The 25,552-nt window shown below is 38.3% G+C and overlaps 2 protein-coding genes across 3 annotated transcripts in view; both read left to right on the forward strand.

Annotated features, from left to right (window-relative positions):
• The first annotated feature begins 1,080 nt into the window (after nucleotides 1-1,080).
• LOC101745107 (spondin-2) lies at nucleotides 1,081-8,927 on the forward strand. Of its 2 annotated transcripts, XM_012694846.4 has the most exons (10): nucleotides 1,081-1,230; nucleotides 3,190-3,383; nucleotides 4,610-4,824; nucleotides 5,163-5,360; nucleotides 6,936-7,142; nucleotides 7,540-7,800; nucleotides 7,876-8,047; nucleotides 8,433-8,463; nucleotides 8,542-8,716; nucleotides 8,797-8,927. In XM_012694846.4, coding segments are annotated over exons 1-10 (1,554 nt in total). In that variant the 5' UTR covers nucleotides 1,081-1,228; the 3' UTR covers nucleotides 8,896-8,927. The 2 variants fall into 2 exon arrangements, with proteins under 2 accessions (XP_012550300.1, XP_062525406.1); XM_062669422.1 differs by having other exon boundaries at nucleotides 8,542-8,927.
• A 181-nt stretch (nucleotides 8,928-9,108) lies between these two features.
• LOC100127100 (1-cadherin) overlaps nucleotides 9,109-25,552 on the forward strand; it is a 271,341-nt gene continuing 254,897 nt past the window's right edge. Inside the window, exon 1 of the mRNA XM_021351441.3 lies at nucleotides 9,109-9,720. Coding sequence (XP_021207116.2) covers nucleotides 9,636-9,720 — 85 coding nt within the window. The 5' untranslated portion in view covers nucleotides 9,109-9,635. The remainder of the gene's footprint in view (nucleotides 9,721-25,552) is intronic.

Genomic DNA, 25,552 nt, shown 5'->3' on the forward strand with positions numbered 1-25,552 from the left:
AAATTGACAAGGTAAAAATACTTAATGAGCGTATGCGGCATGAAATGCGTTGCTTAACAGACACAGAAACCATGAACCGTATTGTCCCTTGCTTTTTTTTCCCTACGTATGCCTTGAGAGGTTATTTCAGCTAACGTGTAGGTGAGCTCACGGGGCTCAAGCCGGAGTGTTGCTAACACTGGCCCTAGCAAGAGCAGCGCTTCGCAGAATCTACCACGGGATCGGAAACGCGACCGAAGATCCGGCGGGAAACTCAGTGGGCTGTGTCTGTGGGTAACTGAAAAATGCTAGATAATGTTGCAAACGAAAACTTACCACTAAAAAGGCCATGGTCACTATTTGGTGGCCTAGTGGCGGTATAATTCATCACAGCTTCTTACCAAATGTCACCAGAATTACTGCGGATTTCTACTGTCAGTATAAGCCTAAAATAAACATTATTATATAACGGGTTGTTACAACGATTATTTATGATAATGATAATCCCGAAATTAAAATAATTTGAAAGATAGATATGACAAAACTCTCGTTTATTATCAAGTGCACCGTGTCTTTGACGTTTAACAACGAAACCCAATAAGTAAAAATTGATTCGGAAACCCCAGATCAATCAGTGTTTTCCGAGCGCTATGACATGTCCTTCTTCAAACGAGGCTTGCGGAGAGTACTTTATGGTAGGCAGCGGCTTGGCTCTGCCCCTGGCATTGCTGACGTCCATGAGCGACGGTGACCACTTACCATCAGGTGGGCCGTATGCTCGTCTGCATACAAAGGCAATAAAAACAATTTAAAAAAAAAGTTGAGACAAACCCACTTATTGTATATCGATCGGAAAACGTGTGCCTAAATCATCGATTCGTGAATACCAATGCAAGCATTTCTCGAATTTATTATTTTCGATAGAAGAATGTAGATGTAAAACAAAAAAATAAATAAAACCCGAATCGTCTTGAGTAATGGCCAACGATATTTCCTTATTCAATTACTGGTAGATAGGAAACAAAGCGCAAAAACGTGGTCGATCTCGAACGCATCCGTAAGAAATGAACCGTATTTGTGGAGTAAAGTTTGGCTATGATCCAAATAGGCGTTTATTCTCGGGATATTTCGTTCAGTTGACGCCGCGACTGCCTAGCTGACGAATTGAATATAACTATTATAATAGTGGTTTATTGTGAGGAATCGGAAAAAAATATACGTGATTACCAGGGAAAAACGGATCGATAGTATGTGAGTGTTTGCGTTCAAACAGCATTTGATAATTAAGTTCGTAATTAGCTAAATCGAACAATAAAGTTGATGTGCGTGATTTCGTAATTAATCACAATTATTTCGGTGGAAACTTGTGATCAATTTGTCACTTCGAACAAACTATACCTACTGGATACTGGATACATATGTATAGCTATTTCATTTTTATTTTAACAAATTGATAGTTTGGTTCAATTTAAACGCGCGGAAGATTCTCTTTTTATTGTGGATTTCATATGTGTCTTAGCTAGTTATAAATCTACTGGCGAAATTGTTACCGCGCGATTTAGTTTACTACCGGAACTATTCCACTGTCAACCTGAAGACACGTAATCAGTAATGGTAGAGCCTATTCTGATACGATACAATCAGTCGTAGGACACCCTGTATATAACGATATAACCGAGATTCGGGCTTCATGTCTGACACTGATTAGCATCGTTAATAGTACAACAGCTCCTATGGTAACTTAGATAAGGAGACACTGATCTCGTCTAGCTATTTAAAAAAAGTTAGCAACTATTATTACACTATATTAGATACTAGCTTTTGTCCGCGACTCCGTCCGCGTGGAATAATTACTTTGGCATAGCGCTAAATTTTACCCGCACTTCATTTACATAGAAAGTGAAAATATTTTTGAATTATAGAATGTTAAGGAGCTATTTAAACCCCTATTTTGAAACATTCTTTATTGGTGCTCCTTACCGTGATGTTATATAGCCTATAGCCTTCCTCAATAAATGGGTTATCTAATACTGAAAGAATTTTTCAAATCGGACCAGTAGTTCCTGACATTAGCGCGTTCAAACAAACAAACAAACTCTTCAGCTTTATACTATTAGTAGGTATAGATAAATTATTTTATCATTATATTTCAAGAGTATATTTATTCGGTTTTTATTGTGTTGGTATGTAAGTTAGTAACGGAATATTTGAACGTCAGTTCAAGACGTTATGGTAGAAGCCCGAACCTATTTGTCTTTTTGAAAAAAAAACACACTTCACTTATTTTATTTATTTATTACACTTCATGTAAAATTCACATTGGCGGACTTAATGCCTAAGGCATTCTCTATCAGTCAACCAAAGGCAGTGCAGAGTAAATAGTGGTAGGTGCAATGAAATTTATATTAAGCTACGAATACATACACAAAAAAGTATATATATACATATTATATACACAATCACATATACATACACACATACATACATACATACATATAATAGTTAAATATCTGCACTGATTGACTCCCGAATTCCCAGTTGGATAACTATGCTGCGCGCCGCGCTGTCTGTATATTGACTGACATTTTAAGCTTGGAATATAAAATGGACTAAGTAACAATGTTAAAACTGCAAGATATCGAATAAGACTAATGAAATGACGATCGCGAATAAGACAAAACATCGTTTTACTGAATGCACCATAAGTATATATAAATAAGAGTTATAACAGTTTATTTAACTTGAAAAATTTCTCTAGTCCCTTAGGTTACCAACGATTAGGCAGGGGAAAAAAAAATTGAAAATTTGCGCACGCATCAAGGTTCGACAATATTACAATGATTTTACAATATCGCTCTAATGTAACCAGTATCAAGAATGTCAGTTTTGAGCCCCGCAAGCTCATCTACTAGTTCGGTGAATCTAGAATAATCCTTCGATGTTACTAGAATAGGTATGAATAATTAAAAAAAACAGTATCACGGTATCAAGAGGATCACAAAAAAAATAAGAAAATAATTTCTAGTTCAGTTTGCTATCTAAGCTTTTTTTTATCAGTTTAGAGACCTTAGAACTTATATCTCAAGATGGGTGGCGCAATTACGCTTTAGATGTCTATGGACTCCAGTAACCACTTAACACCAGGTGGGCTGTGAGTCGACCACCGAACTAAGCAATAAAAAAAAATTCACTCGATATATTTTATTTTAGGTTGTTGAAATGTCTACTGCTGTTATCACTCGCAGTATCCCAGGCGTTTGGGTTAATGGGAAAGTGCGATCACACACCTCCCCTAGCAACTGTTAACACTCCATTAGAAAATCGCGGCTACTACGTATTCAACATTGAAAACGCCGTTCAGAAAGAAGGAAACCTCTATTATACACCGGACCAGACTTATGTTTGTGAGTTTTTTATAAGTTATCGACAAATTATATTAATGTTATTTTTATTTGCTTAAAGGGCTATTCCAGCTACGCTCAGACGGGTAGGTGAGCTCACGGGTTCAACCTGAGAGAATTTGCTAACACTAGCCCCAGCAAGAGCAGCGCTTCGCAGAATCTACCACCGGTTCGGAATCGCGACACACTGAGAAGATCCGGTGGCGAAATTAACAAAACTTAATCGAAAATCATAGCATTCTAACCTTTAAGAATATTGCTAACTGTTTTCTTTCAGGAATCTCTTTTTAGCTTTGGTAAGCTGTATCGCTAATCTTGTAACGATCAATTTCTCGTTAATAATATTAACTTGTATGTATTTCGTGCACCCCGGAAACGGCTCTAATGATTTGCATAAAGTTCTTTTTTTTAGATAAGCTTTTTGTTTTTATCTGATACTAGCGGCCCGCTCCTGCTCCGCTCGGGTCTTTAACAAAAATTTCAACGATATTTGACGATATTTTATTTTTTTAAATAAAAGAACACTTATTGCGGCTTTAGTCGTCTTGGGTTGTATTATAAAGTCTTTGCAAACACAAATGGACACAAAGAAAGTTTTTATTTAAGACGAACACAAATATAAAAGAAGGAGAAAGTACACAAGAAATAGATAGTCCAAGCAACACAAGCAGGTACACGAAACAAAAAGCAATAATTAAAAGGCGTGGTATATAATGTGTGTATAATGTATTAAAAATAATAATGTGTTCCACAAAGTCGTAGTACCTACATTATTTTATTCTATCATCAATAGTTTTCGCTAGTATTCATTAGTTTATATGTAAAGAATATTTTATGTAATTTTTTACACCTTGGGTTACATTATTGGCGTTTTAGTAAGGATCCCTAATTTTTTTCAAAATAGAGAATAGCCTATGTCACTAGGAAATAGTTTAGCTTCAAAACAGTGAAAGAATTTTTCAAATCATTTCAGTAGTTTAGGAGCCTATTCAATACTAACAAACAAAAAATCTTTCCTCTTTATAATACGAGTATTGGCACAGAAGTATAGATAGGTCCTTCACCAAAAAAATATGGAATTTTCTAAAAAATATTTTACAGAAAAGCGATTTTACGCAAAAAATTATTTAGTAGTCCGAGCAGAGAGAATCCTCCCGAGACCCGAATCGTGGTACTTAAAAGGATATCAGGACTTAGCAAGCAAATATCCAACACAAGTATCTTTGCAGTAACTGTTACCTCAAGAGAAAACAGCCGTCCGTTTCGTTGGTTCATGATAACTGCCGAAGATCCGGCTGTGGACAACAATATATACGATTTTGGACGAAAGTTCGCTGACGTGGGCAGCTTGAAGACCTTGGACACGGATTGGAGGTCCAGGTATAGCGAACGCTGTCAAAATACAGTCGAAAATGCGGATAATTCAGCCAAAACGCAGGTTGAGGTGAGGTTCGTTGGTTTTGTTGTTGGCTTTTATTAGTTGTGCGTTTCGAACGGCAGGACGACCTCAACGACCTCATGTATCAAGGTGTGTAATGGAATTCGCGGTGTCCTCGGTAGACATTTAATAACAAGTTGCTACTGACCTACAGTTAAATGAGTAAAAATTTAACTGAAACGCATTTTAAAGAACGCACTGTATGCTGCAGAATTGCGTATAATGCGAATCCTATAATCCGATTAGCACTGGATTCCAATTTAATAAACTAGATGGCGCTGATCCTAAAATATATTACTCGATACATTGTACGCCCAGAATAAATCTAAATTAACTTTCATCAGGTACATTGGGTATCGCCAAAACATTCTGAGAACCAACAGCAAGTGCGGATAAGAGCGATGGTCGCAGAGAACAAGGAAGCCTGGTATACCGGCAATAACCTCACAATTTTACTGCATATGGACGATCAGCGTCCACGAGACAGCCCTCCGTTGCCAATCAGAGACGAATGTAACTTATGCAGCGAAGCAAGATACGAGGTATCTGACTATTTATTATCCATCATCATCATAGTCGGTTGCTCTTGGCAGAGCAGTCCTGGTCGTGTGGAATTCTTGCTTTTTAAAGCCTTGACAGATGTTTTCCATAATTTGCAAACCGAGGCCTGGTGCACACACTCGTTAAGTGGGGTTTCAGTAAGGTCTTTCACCTGATCAGTCCAGCGCATGGGGATTTATTATCCAATCTTCCTTAAAAGTGACGTGTACAGTCTCCTTGCGTCGTTCTCCTCATTACTAAGGGTCGTGGCTCCCCCACTGCATTAATCTCTCTTGTACGATTTTTCTCCAGCTGCTGCGATCCTTGACCTCGTGGAGCTTGATGTCCAATCAAGACAGAATTTGGTCCTACCATCTCGCGGGACTGCGGCCTCTGGGACGTTTATCCTCTATCTTGCCCGTCACCATCAGCTGCTCAAGGTTGTGACCCTCCTTTCGAGCAATGTGTCCAAAGAACTCCAATACTCTACAAATGCATATTATGGAGTATCTAGTTTTAACATCAAGCTCCTTTAGTATTGACACATTGGTTCGAAAGGCAGTCCATGGAATCTGCAGCAATTTACTCCAGCACCACATTTCGAAGGCGTCTACGCGGTCTCTGCCGGTCTTTTTCAGTGTCCAGGTCTCAGCTCCGTAACTGAATATAGCGAAAACTAGCGAATTCACGTATACAACATATATATATCATCCATCCATACATATTACCTAGATGTTACATGTGCTAAATATGAAAAAACCCGAATATTATCCCATTCGGGAATTTTTTCCCACATTTGGGTTTTTTCCTGGTAAATTCCCATCTCTAATAATAAGCGTTTTTTCTGTAGATAAATGCCACAAAGGTAGTGTGCGAGAGAGAAAACGCTCTACGAAATCGAAATTAGCCGATTATCTGTCTCTAAATGTCGATGTGCAGTATTTAGCGCCGAGTATTTTATTTGTTTGGAGAGAACAGATTTTTAGTCAATTCAGAACAGTAATCATCGACGTACAAGAGTATTTCATATTAGTAATAATAATAATTTATGTCGATTTCGGCTACTACTGGCTTCTGACTCTTAATTAGTGAAAATTTATAGGCACACAGTAATCTGACCAATTTAGCCAATTGTGGCTGTGTTTATATACATACATAATAATATGTACGTGTGCGTGTGAGTATTTAAACAATATTTGCGAATCGTTTACCTTATGCAAATTACTTTAATGGTTTTATCTAATGTTTATTTTTTTTATTTATGACTTCCATCGTCCGTGACTACGAAAACTGTAAAGTATTTGAACTCGAAATTAGTAAAATGAAAAGAAAAAAAAAGTATTCGCTTGATTAAACTCTAAACTTAATTTTAATTGATATGTGCGAATGATCTGCGTTTTACCTGTTGTGTATCCAAGTAGATTCTTGGCTTTTTTCAAAACACGTTGTGCCCGTTTTATTGAAACCGGGATCAGTTTATGGCCAGTAACTCCTAACGAGAAGGCTTAATCAAGCATCTAAGAGCTTCCCTTTATTTTACGGCTTAGTACTCAATGCCTTCCTCAACGTTTTTTTAGGTAATATTCAATGGGCGATGGTCTCGATTAGCGCATCCCCGACATTATCCCAGTAAGCCTGATGAGAATGGCTACACTCACATGATAGGGGCGTCGCACGGGAACAACTTCACCCTATGGCTGCAAGGTACCAATGCCGGTCCGGGCCTGGTCGACTTAGTAGTGAAACCCACACCGACAACTCTCGAAAGAGAAATCATTGATGCGGTAAGTAAACAAGACAACGTTCTGTGGAATAAAGCTCGAGTTGTCGTGGCCTAAAGGATATAAGACGTCCGGCGTACGCGTTTTGAGCGATGCGACTTTGTCAGCGTCCAAATCCCACACCCAAAAAAAATAACAAGGTACCTATTTTTCTAATGACTTCACGCTGAAGGGTTAACGTTGTGTGATAAAAACCAAACCCGTAAATTATTACTCGTGGTGGTATTCTAACCCAATAAGGACAGATACCACAATCCGCCGACTTTAAGTCGCTAGTGAGTATGACCGATTTTTGTTGGACAAACACTGCTGTGTGATATTGTGTGATAATCAAAAAAACGTAATATAAAACACATCCATCTGATTGTTGAGTTCTTAGTAATTTCTGCGAATGTTTCAGATGGTCTTAGACGGCGGTACCCGTACTTTAATAAGAGGGAAAAAGCACGATCATCCATTTATGTCGAAACCGTCCCATTCTTTATTCAGGGTTGATAGAACGCACCATATGTTCTCGATAATAGTAGGAATGACACCATCACCGGACTGGTTTTTGGGCACGTCCAAATTTGAGCTCTGCGATGAGGACGGATGGCTTGAAAAATTCGATCTACCGCTGTATCCGTGGGATGCTGGAATCGTGGACGGAGTTTCTTATGAGGTGGACTTTATTTTTCGGAATGCAAAAATTTATTTTAGTTGAATTTGTTTTCATTATGATCGTTCTGCGTTCCAGTCACCAAAATCCATGAGTCAACCTGTGGACAATATAGAGCGCGTCGAAATCGGATCGTTCGATAGAGATTCGCCCTTTTATCAGATGAACCTCAATGATTTGGCTCCATTTGCTATTTTACAAGTGCGAAGGCTGGATGTGTATCCTCTTATTGGCATAGACTGTAGTGAAGGTAATCACCTTTTTGTTCTTTATATTTTATGCACCTCTAGTCTAAGATTCAGACAATCACTAGTGATGAGGCAAACTCATATCACCAATCCCACAAACAGCGGAGTCATGACTTTTTTTTTTATTCTTTGTTAGAGCCATACACCTATTAGGTTAAGTCGGCTTGGAGTCATGACTTTACGATTCCAAAATCTCCGACTTCCCAAATCTATTGCGAAATTGGTAACGATTTGAAGGAAATCATTCTGTCTAAAGGTGGGCAGTTCGATTTTCGTTTTCACCTTATGTCTACGGTAATCACACTGTGATCTCATCTCTAATCTACGTCAGGTAAAATTCATATTCTTTTAACCATGTACTTTAATAAGTTAAATTTATTTTTTTAGGTCAAAATGCTGAAGAAGAATTGCAACAAGAGTAAGCAACTATTCATTTTTGCGCTTCACAGCAACAAGAGTTATTTTCGAACATTTTTGAATTTTATTCATTATTCAGTGCCCCAGTGTTAGAACCGGTGTTGGCGGAATCGCGACAGAGCCTTCTCGGTGAATCGTGCGCCGGGGAGTGGGGTGAATGGACGCCGTGTACGCCCCACGCTGGCGTCTGTGGCCCTGGCCTGAGGACTAGAACTAGATACATACAGAACATTGACTTGTACGTGAATTACAAGGTCGGTAATTCTAGCTATAATCTGATTTACTTTAAATTAATTCAATGCCCGATTTTTTTGTATTTATTTTTCTACTACAGGTATCAAAGAGTGGGAAAGGTGAACAAGAATTTAGTAGTTGTAAAAATAACAAAGATTCAAAAGCAACTGAGCGTAAAGAATGTTTTGTGAGATGTTAGAAAACAAAAATAAACGTTAAGCATCCTAGAAAGTAGACTTTAATTTTATTTCTGTACGTTGAATAACTAGATGCAGACTTAAAACAAGTTCGTGAGCTGTAAGCGGCGAGATCTTTCTTGGTTTTTGCGCGAAAAACAACCAGTTTACTAGTTTCAGTGGTTGGCCGTAAGGGCGCGCAAATCGCGGCGGAAGCGTCGTGTCAACATTGTGCTAGTCGAGTGTGAACACAGAAACGGATGGCGCATGCTCCAAGCGTCTGATACAACGGCCCGCCGAAACACGCTTTGCAACTTGTTGATTGTTCGCTCACTTCACATCAGTCTGCCGCGAACGATGCGACGGGTGGTCGTGTCTCGCGTCACGCCCGATCTCGCTCTGAACTTCGAAATTATTCTACGAAATAATATGAAGTTTTCAAACATAAAATTGGGCAGAACTACCGTTTCCTTCGCATCTATTAGTGTTTAATTCATGTAAAACATTGAGAAACGAATAGTTTTAAGTCACTTGAAACTTAATAGGCTTACTCGTTTACCTGCATAGGTACTTCGTCCCACGAGCGAGTTGGTTGGTTACCTACCTTATCGGATAAACGAACATTTTTTCAAATGGATGTGCGTTTGAGTTCTGTGATAGTGTGCGTGTATAGTGTGATTACGAGACTCTGTGAGAGCGTCTTCAGAGTTGGTGACAAGTTTTTGCTATAGTGACGTGATAGAAATTATTAATTGTAAGAAACATGCACACGCGCAAGAGTGAGATGGGCTTGCTTACAGCTCTACTGCTGTACTCTCTGACGGTGACGGCCGCACAGTATACAAAAGGTAAAAAAATAACTGCTATTTTACCTGCTCTTGTGCCGATATTACGGCCCACGTTGGCACATTGATCTTTGTTCCGTGGTCTTTGTTACAACTTACTTTCAAAAATTAAATATTCTTTGTTAATATCATGTACAGACTCAACTACGTGATTTTTTCGTTTAAAGTATCTTTTAATTCAATATTAATAGCCAAAAAAAAACAGGCTGTTTTAAGACCGGAACAAAAGCGGATTCAAAATTTCTTACAGAAAAATAAGTGTTGGTTTCCTGTTATACCGGTTTCTCTGTAAATTGAATGACTAAGTTCTCAAGCAATCCTACCATTGCGATATCTTTAGCTTCGTAATGTGAGTCAATACTGATAACACGCTATCAGATATTAATAAAATAATATTACTCTAAATGGACTAAGTAAATGTACTACTAGTGAATAAAAATTAAGAGAAAAAACACCGCGTAAAAACAGACCATTTCACAGAACTTAAAGTATTTAAATATGAGATTTTTTTTGTTTGGGATTTGTAGACGAAAATTTCTCATGGCCACCTGGTGTTCGGAGGTTTCTGAACCCAATAAGCTTCGACTTTAAGATATGAGATAGATGTTCCAATTTTATTGTATGGTCTATCTATCTGTCAAGGGTTCCCCGAAGACCTAAAAATCGGATTAGTTCTGATTCGCTTTTACTATAATTGGGATTAAGAAATTTATCAGGATAGTAAAATTAAATAAAAAAATATCGCTTTTCAACCAGAAGTGATAGTAAAAATTGGATTGTACCTGGATATATGGGATATAGGTATATGGCGGATGTTAAGCGATGACTGGAACATCTAAGTCGTCGTGGCTTAAAGGTTAAGTAAGACACCCGGTGCATTCGTACCAAGCGATATGAATATGCCGGCGTTCGAATTTGGCAAAATGGTACAATTTTTTTTTTATCAAATACGTTTTTTCCACGGTGAAGGAACAACATCGTGTAATAAAAATGAAAAGTGAAAAAAAATTACAATTTGCGTAATTACTGGTGGTATGGCGTGTTGTGAGTTTTGACCCGCACGGGTAGGCAACACGACCCTGCCTATTTCTGCCGTTAATATGTAACGCGTTTCAGTTTGAAGGGTGGGGCAGCCGTTGTACTATAAAACTGAGACTTAGAACTGATGTCTCAAGGCCTTAAACACGTCATTACGGATCCGCCAGATCCATTAACGGTGCTTTTAGGTACCCCAAGCACCTGTCACCGTCCTTATCAAACCCGTCGCTTGCGACGAAGGGCTCGACTAGTAAATTAACCCATAGACACAACCCATTGATTTTCTCGCCGGGTCTTCGATTCTGCGAAACACTGCTCTTGCTAGGGCCAGTGTTAGCAACACTCCCGATTTGAGCCCCGTGGGCTTACTTACCTACACGTCAAGGAGAAGCTGAAATAGCCTCTCAAAGCTATCTGCATAGGTATGAAAAAAAATGTCTCGAGGCCAGTGGCGGTATTTACTGCGAACCGAGACCAACTCGGTCTAGGAATGAGCAATATATGTGGGATACCTATAATTACTTTTGCGTTTATAGCACTTGGTGTCACGTAACCGAAGTCCATAGAAATTAACAACGTAAATCTCCGTTTTACAGAACAACGGCTAACCCACTCTTTAAACCAAAACACATTACTGCTGTGCATAAAAACATGCTTGATGTGACCCGATATCGTAAAAGCAAAAGTTTCAATCACATTTTTACAAGTCTTCCTTCACACTACAAAACATTCCATAAGACGGCACGTGAACTAACATTACCGTTGAGAAGTGAATTGCAAAAAATACAAACTGTGTTAGTTAAGGCTGTCAATCAAATCAGAGTTTTATTCATAAAAAAAAAATTGTATAGCATCTCTTTTCACGTAAATAGGCGCAACTGTAATTCTTCTATGAAACATTGCAGTAATAGAAAATTGAACTATTTGACGCGTCTTAGTAAGTTATGACCCAAATGCCATCAATCATCTGACCCAAGTACACTGTCACTTGCCCACTTAAATACTTTACAAAATTCCCGACCCAGAAACTTGCGTAAGACGAATAATCGATCCTACACTTCGGTATCCACAATTTCAAGTAACATAACCTCAAACAAGTGAGAAAAGTAATGGAACAAAAATTCCTAAAATTTCGTGCACGGAAGACGCTAGACAAGCAGAGGTTTTAATTTATAACACTTCATATCTGCTCCGGTGCGTAACAATAAAATTGAAATAACAACTTAATTGTTAAAAATTCTACGAGTAATCTCCCAAATAACAAATGACAAACGTTAATATTGTATTTGTACTGAAAGTACTCATTGTACTCAAAGAGGAATTATTGAAATCATATTAATGTTCATTAGTCAAATCACCATCAAAGAAAACATTAGTAAAAAATTTGCTAATAAAAATATGATTATATTTTTGTTTTATTGTTTAGATGGGTGGACGAGCTCACAGCCCACCTGGTGTCAAGTGGTTACTGGAGCCCGTAGACATCCACAACGTAAATGCGCCACCCACCTCGAGATATAAGTTCTAAGGTCTCAGTATAGTTACAACGGCTGCCCCACTCTTCAAACCGAAACGCATTACTGCTTCACGGCAGAAATAGGCAGGGCGGTGGTACCCACCCGCGCGGGCTCACAAGAGGTCCCACCACCAGTAAGAAGATTTGATCTAGAGTAATAGAAAATAAAAGAAATAGAAAATAAAATAAAAGAACTCTTCATTAAAATTCGTAATGAAAACAAAAAATATAGAAATCTAACGATTAGTTTATGTAAGACATTCTTGTGACATTCACTGACAAATTCGTATAATTAATAATCTGAGTCATCAATATATGTAGTAAGAGTAATAATAATGTAATTTATAATAAACATTGCACATAATTTTGACTTCAAGTTGAAAGCGGCATGAGGATTCAAGTTGTAGTAAGTATATTTGGCCTTTGGTCACTTCTTAGGATTGTTTTTTTTTTGAGTGTGGGTTAAGTTGCATGTCGAACCCTTCCACGTATGACGCTGAGCTTATAGCCACCTTGAATCGTAAGTAAGGTTATAAAATACAAGCTCAATATTATTTTATACCAAATAATAATAATAATATAAAAAGATGTATGGTGTCGTGGGACACCGGATAGGAACGAAGTTCCTTATTATAAAAACAATTAAGTTCTATTCGAGGTATAAAGAAAATAAAATTGGAGGTTTCGCAACAACCCACGGTCATTCGGTAATGTGCGAACTTATTGTGGTACACTTCATTCACGGTTGTTTGCATAAGAGTTAGTGTATTGCGCAAACGAACGGTCTGAGATCGTGGTCAATGAATGATAAAAAAAATATGTTATTTTTTGTACGTTATTACAAAGTTAAGTCGTACACTGTGTGCATTACTAATAAAAATCTTACGTTACGGACGTTTTTTTCCGGTTAGGGTATCCGCATCGTCCCATAAGGACCTTCGTTCCAAAAATCATTTAAATAAAATATTTAAATACATCACCAACCCAGGACTTTCATAACTTCCCTGAAATAATGTCATATTAAATTAGATACAATTTCTTAGCTAATTTAAAAACAAAGAAAATATTCATCATAAGTTTTAGGTCGGGTCGTTCGGAGTTGAAAACACATTAGCTACAAACTCCGATGAGAGAGAACAACACCTCAGTCATACTCAAGTTTTGACCTTCTTTCAGTTTTCTAACTAACAACGAACCGTATTCTATAATATAAACGTATTTCATTCAACGTATTCGCTGAAAATTTTCTTATCAAATGAAACTCTATAACGAATGAACAAAGTCGTTTCTTGTATGGCGCTTTTGTTACGTTAAGTTCTTTCAAACGCAATTGCTTGTGTAAAGCTGAAATAGTTAATTAATTTTCGAACACAATACATGCATGATTGTCAGCTTGTGCTACTCGTATTAAGGACGATACGATTTTTGTTATCCAAAATAATTTGCACCTTTAGAATTGAAGTAGCTTAACTAAATTTATTAAGAAAATGAGTTTTACACTTTTTTTGTTGCTTACCGAAGCCCATAGACATCTACAACGTAAATGCCGCCACCTACTTTGAGATATGAGTTCTAAGGTCTCAGTTTTTACAACGGCTGCCCCACCCTTCAAACCGAAACGCATTACTGCTTCACGGCAGAAATAGGCAGGGTGGTGGTACCGCCCGGACTCACAAGACGTCCTACCACCAGTAAAACGTTTGAACGACTTATAAAAATTTATTCTATCGGTTTATAAAATTAAAAATTTAATTTAAATTTTAATCTTGGGACAAAGTACACTGAAAGAGGCGGACTTTTAAATCAAGCGCATACCTCAAGTTTTAAAGTATTTTAAGAGATTTTGAAGTATGCGCTTTAAGGCTTAAAGTATTAAAATCGAAACTGAACAGCTACAATTCTTCAGTTACATTTTTGGCGTTTACCAAAAAACAAAAATTTTGGATTTAGCCACTTCAATTGTAAAGGTATGTTATGGAGAAATTGATTTTTACATATTTTTAATTCTCATTTTGCGTGCTAAGCACAGCTGTTGATATTTTCTTACAAATAATACTTTTACGCGTTGAAACGGAAATTGTATGATATATACAATATACACACGTATATAACTCAGATTCACTCCCCGAATCCTGATCACGCTGGAGCCAGTCACCGTCGACGCCCTAGACACGTCCTTACGGATCCATCAGATTCAATAACCTTTGCATTAGACCCCCTCAGCTCTAACCTTAGGAGCAGGCTTAGGGACTCTGGTAACCGTACTCGTCGAACTCGACAAAGAGGTCGACGTGCAACCTAACCCATGCATCAGCTCGCTGAGTTTCTCGCCGGATCTTCTCGCGCGATTCCGATCCGGTAGTACATTCATTCGCCAAGCAGCTGCTCTTGAGTTGTTAGGTCTCCTTCGGAGGCGCTCGGGTAGCTGTTAGCAAATCCCATCCCTCCTGGCTGAAGCCTTTGCTCGCCCACCTGTCCTGGTGAAACTGGAAAAGCCTCCGGGCCACCAGTAATCCTTCAATCATAAAAAAAACTCAAATCCTTTCATTCTAAAAATTATAAATGGTGATTTAATATCGTATTCATATGATAGACATACTAGAATATCAATCAATATAGGAATAAGTGTTCGTAAAAATAACATGTTTTGAAATAATAAATTATAAATGAAACGAAAGTCGACTCAATTAACTAGTTAGACCTTAGAATGCGGTTACATCAAATTACTTAACAAATTAGACCACGTTAATGGTCGTCTGAGATACTAGCTCACTCGAGCTCATGCAACTCGACCGGCCCAATAATAATTTCCTGTCGCTCAAACAATAAGTCATTCATTAGCCTTAATTTATGCTCCTTGCGCTCACCTCAGTCACAAAATTTAAAGTAACCCGATATTCCCATAATGTTATTCATACAATGACCGCGCACGCATGGACGGATACGAATAGGGGAGAAGTGAGGTGTCGGTGTATAGGCAAGTTTTGGAGCGGTCGACCGCGCGTGACTCGGTTTCCACGACATGTTTGCACGATGACGTCACTAGTCAACAATTTACCGACCGTTACCGTTGGTATGCAGGCGGCTATCCGAGCTAACCGTTTTGGATAGCAACTACATTACGTTACTAATGTTCATGTCGCCAGAGATCCAAGATACCGAACACAATAAAGCCGTTGTGCATAAACGATAAAGAACAATCAATAAACGAATTTAAAAGGAATTATTTAAGTAAAAATTATGATCATAAAAGTGTTTTATCTTTAAAACAATCAACTTCTATTACATTATAAATAACGAACGGTATTGTATAAGAATCGACAATCGAACAGTCTAGAAAAATATATTATTGTTCGTTACAATTCGATACATCGTTCAAGATGTCGATACATTTCAAAGAATATAAGTAATTAAATGACTATTGTACGCGCACCAATTATCTGTCCCTCAAATATGTCTAAAGTCAATACTGCATATGACTCTAAAATAACTATGCTGTAAGTAAAGATGCTGATAACGTATCGATACAAACAATTCTTCTACCAATGGCGACGATAATCAGTCGAAGGGTGCGGCCAAAACTGGACTTTATTTCACCCTGGTTCACGCCTTTAAGTTGAATTAAAATCGATAACGATAAAAAATCGAATTGTTATCGATTCGTTGATAAGGAACCGGATCGTCCCGATTGTGCATAACACCGTCACGTTACGTGATAACGGTCACGCGAAGATCGCTTCCATGATCGAATGATTTAGAATTTTGTTGGCTTGAATTGCGGCAATTAAGCCTGTTTTCAAGTTTTGATTGGTTTGGAGAACCGACGTTATTATATTGTTTGAAGTGGGTACCTGGTATTATTATCTACTCGTTAGGGAAAGCATTGCAAAAAAAGTTATTATCAAAGTTATTGATTCAGGTATATCAGAATCTGTTGTATACTGGCCACATAATGATTGTATTAGCATTGTTTTTATAACTTTGTGTGAGTGACAATGGAGCGGTGGAAATCTTTCAGTATCAGTAGATTCATCACTGGATTGGGCTATAGCCACCAATAAGTTTCTGAACTATTTAATAAGGTAAATGTAATAATATTGCATTAACACTGACGTGTGATTACCAATGCCCGTAGATAGCACATGGCGATTCCGCCACCCACTTCGAAACTTAAAGATTGAAGTCTCAAATGTATTGGATACTGGATGTTTCTCCCAGCAAACCAGAACTCATGACTAAGTAAGCTTCAACTAAATGGGTGTGTACTATTCGAAGTTTGGCGACCGTAAAAATGCAAATTGAATTTGCAAATAAAACTCGATTCATTGGCGTATCACAAATATAATAACATGACGATTCCTAGAAGGACTTGGAATTTAATATGCTTTCAAAACAAGGGTACTCTCGTTATGACAACCACGTTTAGCTGGAGGTTCCGGAGTAATTCGATCATGCCGATGTCAGCAGCCGCCGTCAAGATAAGTAGGTATCTAATGGAAATCCTGTGTTCTACTCTTTAAGTAGATACATTGCTTTCTCATACAGGTTACGTATTTAGATAGCGCAGTTGAAGGTTCTTGGCGCATGAATCGCGTATTAACACTATACTCGATATGTTTTAGGCTTCACCATGGAAACGTCTTGTATAAACATTATTTACACTCGAATATTTATTAATTTCAATCTTATTTATTTATTTATTTATGTACACACAGAAAAGAAGACATAGTACAGAGTAATAGGAAAATTATGTACAGAGGCAATGCTTATTTCTTTAAGAAATCTCTTCCAGCAGACCTGCGAGAGGATTTTGAGAATAATAATTAAAAGCTATGAGTGTGTGTAGAACAGCTAAAATAACAAATACAACATGAGAATTATAGTAATGCACATACACATAGCAAATATTGTTAAACTTGAATACAAAAAGCATAAAGCATTGTATAATGAAAAAATATCTGTTTTACAGCTGAAAGTCTTTGTTGGTACCGCCTTTCTTTGGGCTCCTCATCGTCAAGTCGCAGTCCTCATATTTAAGGGTTCTGGCCACCACCTTTCTTTCTTACTGATTACTTACCTAAAAAAAAAACAACGGGCGGCAGTGTATGTTGCAATGCTGCACGCCATTTTGTCAACTTCGGTGGCAAGATATCAATCGTCTCAATTTCAATAGTGGAACAACCACTGTATAAATTGGGACCTTTTTTTATTGCTTAGATGGGTGGACGAGCTCACAGGCCACCTGGTGTTAAGTGTTTACTGGAGCCCATAGACATCTACGACGTAAATACGCCACCCACCTTGAGATATCAGTTCTAAGGTCTCAGTATAGTTAAAACGGCTGCTCCGCCCTTCAAACCGAAACGCATTACTGTTTCACCTCGACCTCATGTCTCAAAAGGGGAGGCAGTATTCCCGTTCTGATGAAACACCAGGTGGACACGATTGCTTGTCTTATGAAATAAAGTTTAAATAGTATCACTTAGAGCAGGACTGACTAGGCATGCCGCCTGCGGCTTGTTTTCATAAGGCCCGCGACGCATGTTTTAATCAGAAAATAGTTTTAGATATAATTGGCTTGGCTAGAATTAAAATATATAATCAATATTTGGTATAATTTATCTTTATTCTTATAACATTCCATTCCCATGATGTCATTTAAAAGTTTATCTTAAACTATTATTGGGAGAATACCTGTTTTTGTTTTGTTTTTGAATATATTCTTTTCTGCGGCCCTCCAGCTTTCGTAGTAAATTTAATTAGCCCGCAAAGGTATGTAGCTTGGACAGCCCTGACTTAGAGGAACAGGCATGTTAGTATTATTAAGTTTCGCATTAAATTTATGCCAATCCAATGACCGATAGATCCAAGATAGTTTATTCAGATAGCGTCTTAAATTAGTAATCCATGCTAAATTACTCTTAATCCAGTTCGTTGGTAAGCGGGATATTTGAATACGCTGATTTTTCTAATTATTTCGTAAATGTTCTTCGTAGATCGATTAAAGTTTCAAGGAAAGAAAAATTTGGTGAAGACATCCAGAAAATTCACAAAATTCCGACTGTTCAATAAACCCACTATTGAAATTTAGACAGGAGAAAGACGGTGTCGAGTCAGATACTTTATTAAATTGCAAAGACGCTTTTGAAATTTATATAAAAACTCTTGGGTTCGCACGTATTGAAATGATCTAAATTTTTTCCTCTGGTGTGAAATACTTTCACGAGTGCTAAAGCTTTGTTAGCGATATACGAAACTGTATTTTATGCTTTGCATTCTGGCTAACCCGTTTGCTCGTTGAAAATAAGATAAAAACAAAGACTTGTACGTATAAAATTCCACTCATAAATTCGCGGAGAGGAAACAAATTAAAATGTCCTAAAACATTTATGTATTGCGCGCTGTAAAGTCACAGTTAATCTTGCTGTCTCTTGGCACTAGATAGTGAGAAGAAATAGTGGAGCCGCACTCTTAACTGCTACAACGTTTAAGGCCGTATTATTGCATCTACGTTTTAATAACATCTCTGTTCATTTCTGAACACTAAAAGGACGACACTAAACTAACTTTACAAACAATTAAAACTGTATTCACAAATCTATCTTCTTCTATATATCAAAATGAATTGCTATTAGTTAGTCTCGCTAAAACTCGAGAACGGCTAGACCGATTTGGCTAATTTTGGTCTTGAATTATTTGTGGAAGTCCAGAGAAGGCTTAAAAGGTAGATAAATATGAAAATGCGCTGAATTAAATAAAACATGACAATTTTGTTTTCCATTTGATGTGTCCCCCGTCGGATGGATTCCTTTTGTTTGCTTTAAGTTTAATTTTTACAAAAGTTTAGGTCTTTTATTTATCGATTGAGGCACTACGAAATCTGCCGGGTCAGCTGGTAAGTTATAAATTATACGTTGTTAATTAGACTTCTAATTTATTATATTAAACTGTTAAATATAGACTTCCTTCATAGGGCGTCCGGTTTGAAGCAGCCTTCATCGTCCGGAGTAATCCATGAAACAAGATAAAGGCACTATATAGTCGCATTATGTTGACCGGCTTGCCTGCTTTTTATATCATACAATCGTAACTATTGTATCTAACATATCGCGTGACTTAGAAAAGAGATTTAACAATCCAATGAATCCCAATTTCTTATATTACTACCAGATCTTTTGTTCGAGTTTCAAAACGATAGCTGAGTTCAAAGACATCCCGTAATTAACCTAGTGGGAGAGCACAATAGATACTTATTAGAGGAACATTGTCGAAATGCGCCTCAAGGGTACCGTAGTTGCTTACAAATCTTCCGAGGGCCGATATTAAGGAAGCCAAAGAAGGATTATGTCGATAGAACAGAATATGTCTTATTGCATCTGATAAAATTAGTTTTTAAATGCGACATGGGCACAATTGATTGAGGATTTCTTGTGGGGGTTTGTTTTATGATAGGGTTGTCAGCGTTGAAACCACGAGAGAGGCCAATTTTTTTTATTTTTTTATTGTGTTGGTTAGATGAGTGGACGAGCTCGCAGCCCACCTGGGGCTAAGTGGTTACTGGACCCCATAGACATCTATAACGTAAATGCGCCACCCACCTTGAGATACGTTCTAAGGTCTTAGTATAGTTACAACGGCTGCCCCACCCTTCAAACCGAAACGCATTACTGTTTCACGGCAGAAATAGAATGCCATTCATAGGTAAATGAACTTCGGAGGGAAGAAGTTATTCGTTCACAGTACCGAACCTCAGTATCTAGCGCAGGTAATAAAAAAATGTCCGGACAAAGAATCTGTTTGAGGAATGTATGATGGGTTTTTTGTTACATTGAGGGAAGTCAGAGTTCACGGTTCTCCATGGTGTTGAGTAGTTACTTAGACCCAAAACGTGAATTCTACCATTCATAAGAATTTAATGTGTATGAATCTACGAAGTTTATATATCAGTTATATAGTAACAGCGCAAATTATATTTTTTATCATCTCTTGTCTCAATTATTTTAATGAATACCCACGAAATCATTTAGTGGATGCCAAACTAATCCATTATTAGGTAGCAACATATTTCCTCTAGTAAACAATCGTAATTATACGCTTCAAATACAATGGTAGCCCTATTAAAGGAACATCGGATATGTGCCCCCGGGGTGTCGTTTCCCACAATACGAATAAACATTACCCGATTCCAAAATAAAACCGTAAAACGGCCCGATTGCCTTCAGTGACAGAATTTTAATTGATTCCTGAGAGCAATCTGCTCTGTCTCCCCTCAAAACGACCGAAATTGGCCATTATTTACAACGGTCACGTTCCAAGGGACCGAAATCACGAAAATAAACTTCTAATATTAAATAAATAGAGTCGTAACAATCAAGAAAAATTTCGGACGTGTCTCTGTTTAGGACGAACCTGTAATTAAATTGGGTAGATTGTTGCAACGTACAAAGTTAGAGGTTAATAAAAAGCCGTCTCCGTATGAATTGAATGCCAATAAAACAGTAATGGTCTTTGCGGGAGAATGGATCAACTCGGAAAACTGAATTGTAAACCTGGACAAATAGAAGATACGGAATTTCAATTTGAACACGGTCTGACGTTGAAGTGAACTGGCATCGATGACTTCCGATGCCTTTTCATTTCCACAATAGACGGTAAGGATGAACGGAAACGGCTTTTTAAAGTAATTGATAGCGATAGGCCAACGGTTTGATAGCGATCCCAGAGATAAAAATTAAATAATGTCGTAATTTTTTTTATTTTTTTATTGCTTAGATGGGTGGACGAGCTCACAGCCCACCTGGTGTTGGCTACTTGAGCCCATAGACATCTACAACGTAACTGCGCCACCCACCTTGAGATATAAGTTCTTAGATCTCAGAATAGTTACAACGGTTGCCCCGCCCTTCAAAACCGAAACGCATTACTGCTTCACGGCAGAAATAGGCAGGGTGGTGGTACCTACCCGCGCGAACTCACAAGAGGTCCTACCACCAGTAATTACGCATATTATAATTTTGCGGGTTTGATTTTTATTACACGATGTTATTATTCCTTCACCGTGGAAGTCAATCGTGAACATTTGTTGAGTACGTATTTCATTAGAAAAATTGGTACCCGCCTGAGAACACGAATGCACTGGACGTCTTATTCTTTAGGCCACGACGACTTTATTTCCAAGTTTACATATTTTAATTACAAGGCTTGTTGTATTTTCATAGCCATTACGATCGAGTTTACTGGTGGTAGGACCTCTTGTTTACTGGTGGTAGGACCTCTTGTTTACTGGTGGTAGGACCTCTTGTTTACTGGTGGTAGGACCTCTTGTGAGTCCGCACGGGTGGGTACCACCGCCCCGCCTATTTCTGCCGTGAAGCAGTAATGCGTTTCGGTTTGAAGGGTGGGGCAGCCGTTGTGACTATACTGAGACCTTAGAACTATATCTCAAGGTGTGTGGCGCATTTACGTTGTAGATGTCTATGGGCTCCAGTAACCACTTAACACCAGGTGGGCTGTGAGCTCGTCCACACATACAAGCAATAAAAAAAAAAAAAAAAAAAAAAAAAAAAAAAAAAAAAAAAAAAAAAAAAAAAAAAAAAAAAAAAAAAAGAGTGACGTGTAGTACCGTAACGAGCTGTGAAATAAAGAGGTTTTCGCGTGAAACTGCCACCATTAGCAGTAGACTCTGATGATTGCTTATTGTTGACCGCCACAATGGCCAATCAGTGTCCGTCTGTGTACAACAGAGATATTCTGCCTTCGAATTTAGATGAATCATTACTTTTACGTTTTTTTTTTATCTTTGCAGTCATATGAATCTTGAATTAACAAATTTAACTGCATCTAACTATGAGATACTTTTACTGATGGTAGGACCTCTTGTGAGTCCGCGCGGGTAGGTACCACCACCCTGCCTATTTTTGCCGTGAAGCAGTAATGCGTGACGGTTTGAAGGGCGTGGCAGCCGTTATAACTATACTTGAGACTTTAGAACTGATATCTCCAGGTGGGCTGTGAGCTCGTCCACCCATCTAAGCAATAGATAAATAAAAGGTACTATTGCTTTCTTTTTTTTTCTACCTAAACTGATAGCTTTGAGAGGCTATTTCAGCGTAACCGTAACTAGTAGGTGAGCTCACGGGGCTCAAACCTGACGACGTTGCTAACACGAACCCTTCCAAGAGCCGTGCTTCGCAGAATCTACCACCGGATCGGAAACGCGACCCACTGAGAAGATCCGTCGAGAAACTCAGTGGGCTGTGTCTGTACTATTGCAACTATTGTATGCGAATTAGATAAGATAATCTGCTTATTCAAGTCACGATGTGTTTCATCATGCGAATTCTTCATTCGTCTTCCTTTACACGAACGTTTTATTCCCGTCTCCATAAATGGTACCATTAAAAAGCTAAAGCCGGGAAGGGACGGGCTACTTAAATATACTTTGCACGAATGCGCAAATTGATATAAAATACTTCATCTTTTGATATCCGCCTCAAGTCGGGTGAAGTACCGAATGGCGGAAATATTTTTGTTTAATACCGCCTAGGCGTTTCTGCTTTGATTTTATTAATTATCAAAATTATATATTAATAAAGACGTTCTAATTAATCAGAATTATTTAAATGCTCATCACATTTAAAGGAGCCGCTTATTAAATGTCGATCCTATTTTGCTAAATCACTTACAAATTTTTAATGATTGACAACTCTACGACGATACTCAACTCTAAGATACCAGTGTGCTTGGTGCGAGTTTTTTAACGTTCTCGATAGCGTAAAAGTTAACTCAATATTGTTTGGAATTGGAACGTTTGCCTACATTTGTTGCTGTTCCAACTGCGTACAAATTTGAGTTAACTTTTACGTTATCGAGAACGTTAAAAAACTCGCACTAAGTACGCAGATCGTATTTCTTACAAAAAATCTATATGTCATTCCTTTTTTTTTCCTACCTAAGCTGAGAGCCTTGAGAGGCTATATCAGCGTAGCCCTAACTAGTAGGTGAGCTCACGGGGCTCAAACCTGATAACGTTGCTAACACGAACCCTAGCAAGAGCCGTGCTTCGCAGAATCTACCGCCGGATCGGAAACGCGACCCACTGAGAAGATCCGGCGAGAAACTCAGTGTTTACGGAGCGCTCTTACTCTTTCCAAACTATCTTTTAAAAAGAAGGATATGATCGCAGAAGTAGGTCCTTAATAACTTTACAAAAAATCTTTGCTTAAATGGTTTGACATTATGAAGAGCGAATACCATCGAAACTTACTTTCTATATCGTGACTTAATTATATTTTATAGGTTTTTTAGTACAAAAAATATGTAATTATAAAAAATATATGTTTCTTTTTTATTGCTTAGATGTGTGGACGAGCTCACAGCCCACCTGGTGTTAAGTGGTTACTGGAGCCCATAGACATCTACAACGTAAATGCGCCACCCACCTTGAGATATGAGTTCTAAGGTCTCAGTATAGTTACAACGGCTGCCCCATCCTTCAAACCGAAACGCTTCACGGCAGAAATAGGCGGGGCGGTGGTACCTACCCGTGTGGACTCACAAGAGGTCCTACCACCAACTTAAGTAATGTGATTCTTTATTAATTGCGATCTCGTAACAAAAAATCCATGACCCTTCTCGAGTACAGAGGTATGCTGACGAGGTTTTTATAATACAATAGCATTTGATTCCACCGGCTTTCACCTAAATATCCCCGAGGATCAAGTGTCTATTACGCGCGTTCCGCTTCGCTATTTTGTTTTTTATAGCTTCCCGTTGTTACTGTGGACAAAATATATACTTAAACAACTGTAATGAGAAAAAAACAGAAGCCGTGACTTGACGAAAACATTACGCGTTATACTTTTAATGTTTCTGATGTAATCAAGCACAATTAATCTTCGTGTTTTCTGGAGAACGTCAGAGACATCCCAAAACAGTTCGTACTAAATTATCAATCATTCTTGAAACTTCTGTAATTATTGATGTACATTACGCGGAGGCTGGAAGTCTGTCGTAAACAGTCATTACATTGTGACGACCAAATCTCCTCCTCCTTGCGTCGATAATCCTCAGTGCTGAGGGTCGTGGCCTCCTCTAATCACTTTCTCCTGCATCATCTTGCGCTATTCCTGCCTGTCCTCGGCTGTGTGGATAGCAACGTGGACTGAGGTATTGAGAGTGGAGCGTATTTGGTCCGATTGTCTCCCTAATTGGTTCAGTGAATGATATCCACGATTAAACCAACATATGGCGCTAAATTGTCGACTCGTTTATTTGGGGGTCGGTTTTTTATTTCGACACGCGTTCACTCGTGTACGACACATGTTCTCCGTGAAAATGTGACATATAATGGAAGAGAAATATCACCATAAGGTTGCCGACCGTCCAGACATCCCTACCCGCTGCGCAACGACAAGTTTTCCTGTTTTTGACATCCCTGTTCGTAAACAATATTGTTTTCGTTTATATGTTATTTACTAGCTTATTTAAAGCTAGTTTAAGCTTTAACGCTTTTAATTCAAATTTACTCTTGTGAGTCCGCACGGGTAGGTACCACCACCCCACCTATTTTCTGCCGTGAAGCAGTAATGCGTTTCGGTTTGAAGGGTGGGGCAGCCGTCGTAACTATACTGAGACCTTAGAACTTATATCTCAAGGTGTGTGGCGCATTTACGTTGTAGACGTCTATGGGTTCCAGTAACCACTTAACACCAGGTGGGCTGTGAGCTCGTCCACATACGTAGGCAATAAAATCATATTGTACGTAATACAACCATTTGTAGAATTGTGTAATTTTCATTGATTTACTTGTTTCTATTAAACTTCTCTCTCTAAGTTGCTACGACGATACGGTAAACTGTTTTAATTTTTAAAATTAATTATTCGTATATTATATATAAAACACTCAGTGCCTTAATAAAAACGTGGCAAAACCGAGAATGGGCTAATTAAGATCCTTGTCTTGTAGTCTCTCTTTATTCGGCTGTCACCATAGATTGCCCGCACTATGTAGGTATTGTTTGTTCGAACTCTGGATGCCCGCCTTCGAGGTCCGATGCCTTTTTTATATTGCCTAGATGGGTGAACGAGCTCACAGCCCACCTGGTGCTAAGTAGTTACCGGAGCCCATAGACATTTACAACGTAAATGCCGCCATCCACCTTGAGATATAAGTTCTAAGGTTTCAGTATAGTTGCAAGAACTGCCCCACCCTTCAAACCGAAACGCATTACTGCCTCACGGCAAAAATTGTCAGGGAGGTGGTACCGACCCGTGCGGACT

This window comes from Bombyx mori, chromosome 7 (assembly GCF_030269925.1).
Source record: "Bombyx mori chromosome 7, ASM3026992v2".
In the NCBI taxonomy this organism is placed as follows: Eukaryota; Metazoa; Arthropoda; class Insecta; order Lepidoptera; family Bombycidae; genus Bombyx; species Bombyx mori.

Coding starts and splice junctions, on each gene's coding strand:
- LOC101745107 (XM_062669422.1), top strand. Junction 3,384..4,609: donor ACCGGACCAGACTTATGTTT/GTGAGTTTTTTA, acceptor GTATCTTTGCAG/TAACTGTTACCTCAAGAGAA. Junction 8,464..8,541: donor GAAGAAGAATTGCAACAAGA/GTAAGCAACTAT, acceptor TTCATTATTCAG/TGCCCCAGTGTTAGAACCGG.